Source organism: Haliotis asinina, chromosome 1, assembly GCF_037392515.1.
Source record: "Haliotis asinina isolate JCU_RB_2024 chromosome 1, JCU_Hal_asi_v2, whole genome shotgun sequence".
Taxonomy (NCBI): Eukaryota; Metazoa; Mollusca; class Gastropoda; order Lepetellida; family Haliotidae; genus Haliotis; species Haliotis asinina.
In genome coordinates, this window is record NC_090280.1 from 96,148,222 (window position 1) to 96,153,543 (window position 5,322).

At 41.5% G+C, this 5,322-nt stretch overlaps 1 protein-coding gene across 1 annotated transcript; it reads right to left on the bottom strand.

Annotated features, from left to right (window-relative positions):
* Nucleotides 1-3,853: 3,853 nt before the first annotated feature.
* LOC137277332 (A disintegrin and metalloproteinase with thrombospondin motifs 9-like) lies at nt 3,854-5,095 on the bottom strand. The gene has a single exon (XM_067809022.1). The coding sequence runs from the start codon at nt 5,093-5,095 to the stop codon at nt 3,854-3,856; it is 1,242 nt and encodes a 413-aa protein (XP_067665123.1).
* Between the last annotated feature and the right edge of the window lie 227 nt (nt 5,096-5,322).

Genomic DNA, 5,322 nt, shown 5'->3' on the forward strand with positions numbered 1-5,322 from the left:
GCTATAGGTAGTTGGGCCAGTGTTTCCCTCAAATTGAATATTAAAACACTGAAGTCATTTTATATATGCTCCTGAATTCTTGACCCATGAAGGTCGCGGGGTAGAATAGGCCTTCAGCAACCCATGCTTGCCATAAAAGGCCACTATGCTTCTCGTAAGAGGTGACTAACGGGATCGGGTGGCAAGGCTTGCTGACTTGGTTGGGACATGTCGTCGGGTCCCCAATTGCGCAGATCGAAGCTCATGTTGTTGATCACTGGATTGTCTCGATTATTTACAGACCGCCGCCATTAAGCTGGAATGTTGCTCATTGCGGCGTAAAACTAAATTCACTCACTCACTCACTCCTTAATTCTTCACATTTAAACATTTATGTTTTAACTAGTATACCATCACAACCCACATAAACAATTTTGTTACCGCTTGTGAATAAGCATCTTAAAATAATACTTTCCCCGATTTGTTAACGTTTGATTGGGAAAAAGCAGCATTAACATAACGTGAAGCAAGTTATGTAAACATTTATTTTAAAAAGAAAATACTTAAACTTAGATTCACAGATGAAATTCAAGCAAATAGAATTATGCCGAAAGCAGACAGACCTTACGGATCAACTATTTCCATAACCAAAACATATAAACTGACGGACAAAAGAAACGCTGGTTTCACAAACCTGGTTGCAAAACTGATTCAAACTCAAAAACATTGTTTACAGCAATATAGGAACATTCTTGCAAACCCAACCTTCGTGGCTGATAACATGTAATGAACGTGCAGCATGATTTTTGGGTGAAATCTGCGTTTTTGCATATAATTTCAAAAGTACTTTTACGAAAATTTCGTGCAAAGATCGGGTATAAATAATGACTAAAACTCTTCTCTGACATTCGACCGTTTACATTTGATGAACAAGAATGCCACATTTAACATCTGTACAGCGCGAGAGAGCGATAGGAATGCTGGAGATGGGTGCAACCCAGTCCAGGGTTGCGACAATCATGGGCTGTCATAAAACCACGATAGAGAGACTAGTGCAACGTGTTAGACAGACTGGTCAGACATCAGACAGACCACGGAGTGGAAGACCGCGGGTAACAACGCAAAATGAAGACCGCTATTTACGTCTGCTTCACCTTCGTAACAGATTCCTCACTGTTACGTCATCAGCAAGAGATGCACTACAACACCCCATCAGCAGGAAGACCGTGGCCCGACGTCTCCGCCATTATGGACTGAGGGCTTATCGACCATTCAGAGGAATGACCTTGACCCTGCAACATCGACGGAACCGATTGAGGTGGGCTCGAACTGTGCAACTCTGGCAAAGACGACAGTGGGACAGAGTGTTTTTTCGGATGAAAGCAGAATCAAACTCTTCAATGCTGACGGCCGTGTGCGCGTGTACAGACGTAGAGGGGAACGGACGTCACGTTGATGTGTTCAAGAGGTGCAACCCGATGGTGGCGACAGTGTGATGATATGGGGCGGTATTTGTGGTGACAGGAAGACTGATTTGGTTGTCATTAATGGTAATCTAAATGCTCAAGGATATATCAACCAGGTATTGAGACCAGTCGTGCTTCCCTTCATTCAGAATAATCCAAGAACTCTGTTTCAACAGGATAACGCCACTCCACACAGTGCACGTGTTACAAGGGACTTTCTGAACGCTAATAACATCCAGGTTCTTCCTTGGCCAGCCAGATCCCCCGACTTGAATCCGATAGAACATCTGTGGGATCATCTCGGGAGACGTCTTAAGCAACGTCAACAACGTCCTCATGACCGACAGACGTTAACGCAAGCCCTGCAAGAGGAGTGGCGTCAAATCACTCCAGCAACTGTCAGTAGACTGGTTACATCTGTTAGACGTCGTGTCAGGGCGTGCATTCGTGCTAGAGGTGGACACACTCCATACTGATGACATTTTCTTAATTTTGGGTGATTTCGGTGTGATCGACTTATGGACAATCCAACTGGTTGAACAAAATTCATTATAATGTCTTAAATATCCACCATATTTTTGTTAGAGCGTGTACACCTGTTGCCAGTTACCATCTCTTTGATATACAGTCATAATTGCTTACATATATTGTCTTACGTTTTCATTTCATAAGAAAAAATGTTGCCAGCGTTTCTTTTGTCCATCAGTTTACAATTAGGAGATAAACATCATGTGTTGGCCAATTTACGGGTGTTATTGAGTATCTGAAGCACCAGAATGCATTTGAAACCGACAGTATCATGATGTTTATCGACATTGTGAACCAAAAAGTAAACCAAAGGGTTTAACTGTCTGCACCCGTTTACATCGAGTTAATGAGAAATATTACTGTTTAAAGAAATCAGATCATTGAATTGGAATGTATAGACACATCCTGTATGTCCCTTGATAAACACAATGGTAAACATAGAAAATACACCAAAACAATAACAGTAGTCACAGTAGTTATAAAAGAAAAACCTTAAAGCCACACTGGACACGGCATGTCCTTGACTAGATATATAAAAAAAACCCAACAAATCGCACTTCGAGCATTCCTCCCACATGGATCTGACATCCAGTGATATAAAAGGACTCTAGACTTTCATAAATACAGTAACATTCACGGTTGTGGCTGATCCATAATCCTTCATTATCCACAATCCAATGGAATTTTTGTGATAACACGACATTTATTCTCTCTATACATGGGAGAAGAGTCCGTAAAAAACACCGTGATGGACGGACTGAGATCTGATCTAAAACTGCAGTGAATCGCATGTGCTCTCTCTCAAGGGAACTCACACCTCATGGTAAACACAGACGAACTTTCCTAAATCGGTTTTAATGCCGTTAGAGCAGCGTTGAAGCAGGCTCTATGCATGTCTTACTGACTGACTGAGTGAGTAGTTTTACACCACCCTTAGCAGTATTGCAGCTATATTGAGGTGGTCTGTAAATAATCGAGTCTGGAGCAGACAATCCAGCGATCAACAGCATGAGCATCGATCTGTATAATTTGGGAATGATGACATGTGTCAACCAAGTCAGTGAGCCTGACCACCCGATCCTGTTAGTTGCCTCTTACGACAAGCATAGTCGCCTTTTTACGGCAAGCATGGGTTACTGAAGGTCTTTTATACCGCAGACCTTCAAGGATCCTATACGTGACTAAAGCGCAATGGAAAATCTTACAGCGTTTAACCGTCATGCGTCACAAACTTGAACTGGAGCAACACCTCTATACTTGCTTACCACGACTATGTGTATTCAGATACAGGATTGCAAACTACAAATTCGTGTTTCTGTTTTTGTTTGTGTTATTTATGCCACAAATATGCTATTCGAAAACACATATCAAATACACAGTCATAGTTAAATGTCAATCACGTGAAGGAAGAAACATATGAAGGAAGGAATGACAGAACATATATTTACCTTTTTGTAATTTTATTGTAGTGAAGACATAGGTGATGCTATCAGTTAGTGATAAACATACAAATATAGAGGCTGTAGAATCATGTTTCATTGCTCTGGGGTTGTTTTTGCGTTTTTAAGAAATGTATATGTCCTTTCAAATGTTTCTACCTGCGAAAGACACCTTTGACTTAACGCACAAAACTTTCAATGAAAAAAAGACAAAATACTATTGGAATTCTTTTCAAAGAACAGAAATGTACAACGCTTATGGGACGGATAAGTATTGGAGATTTTGTAATAATCTGCACAGGTTGTTGCACTGCTAAAACCGATACTTACATTGATCAAGGGATCAGAATCGATAAACATAAAAAAAAATACATCTACTGTTAATGTAAAGGGAAAGGGTCTGTCTTAATGACAAGTCATCGTCTATGACATTCACATTCGTTAGTTACACTGGTACTTGACAGTGATATTGTCTAACACATTCGTTACTAATGCCAACATGCCCTTGGGAATACAACCTCCTGCAAATCCACCACATTTCAGATGAATAACAGCTTCCTCAGCACGTCTAGTCAGAGTCTCTATAGCTGGTTTGTAGCCTACAGTTACCCACTGTTGGTCTTTTGACACGATCCATCCTGTTCCTCGCAGATCGATGATGAATTCCCCTTTCGTTCCACAAGGCCTGACCTTCAAATCTTCGTTGCTACCATAGCAATCTTTCGCGTGTCCGTACTTAGGAGGTGTTTGTGAAATGTTTGCATACGTGGTGTCATCAACTGACACGTACATCGTGACTGGATCAACTCTAATTTTCGAGTACCATACTTCACCTTGACGGCCTTCACAAGTCTGATACAAATATGTTTCCCCCTTGCAATGCCGGTTAGTCTTACTGGGGTAAATACCATAATTTTCATGGTGAAGTGTCAGGAATTCTTCAGGATTCCCGCTTGTCATATTGTGACAGTAGATGCGAATTGGATAGAAATCGAAGTTAGGCAACCTAATCCAGTATTCCCCATCAGCACTGGACGGCCCACACTGCTTCACCTCAAGACAGGATGATGGTACAGCTAAACGGCAACCTGTGTAGGACCAATTTCCACTCACCCCACATGACGCAATGGCTTCTGGGTGGAAATCGGTTTCACACATATACTTCACAACAGTTCCTATAGGAAGCTCCCGAGCCGATACTGTGGTATTCAGAACTGCATGGGGAACGGCAGGCAGATCCGTCGTTAAACAACCAGACACCTTACAAACTGGAGCGTCTCCATCAGGAATGCAAATGGTATTGAGAGGACACAGATGGTTGGAACACATAGCAGACAGTCGTTGTGGCCAGTGTTGAATGTCCGAGAAGAGACAGCTTGAACAACTTCCAATGTTTGCGTCTGTGCTGTCAGACGACTTATAGTTGAGATCACATTGTTGTGTATTTGGATCATAGTTAAATGACATACAGTACTTTTTACCAAGACAGTAGCGTGAACAGATCGTCAGTCCACTGGCATTTGTTGACAGGATTTCAGCATTTAACATTTTTATTCCCTTTTCCACAAATTGTACACTGTCAGTGCATATTTTCTCTGCTGTTTGGGGAAAGTCCAAAAGCAAAAATCCATGTAATACAAGACGACACAAGACCCAAACCCGACTGGTGATATGATACCACATGGCTAGCCTGAAACGCGAATAGCAAACAGACAAACAGTCGCTTATATGTTCTTTTAAATACCTGATGTCTCTTCATGCGTAAGCAAATGTCAGAAGCACGCCTTACATCCCACAGGAAATGCTTGACAAATAACTACGCAGTCAATACAATTCAGAACAGCCTAACGGAACTATAAATGTATATACTGCTACACTTTTTCTGCGAAGCGTTATTGCATTTAAGCTAA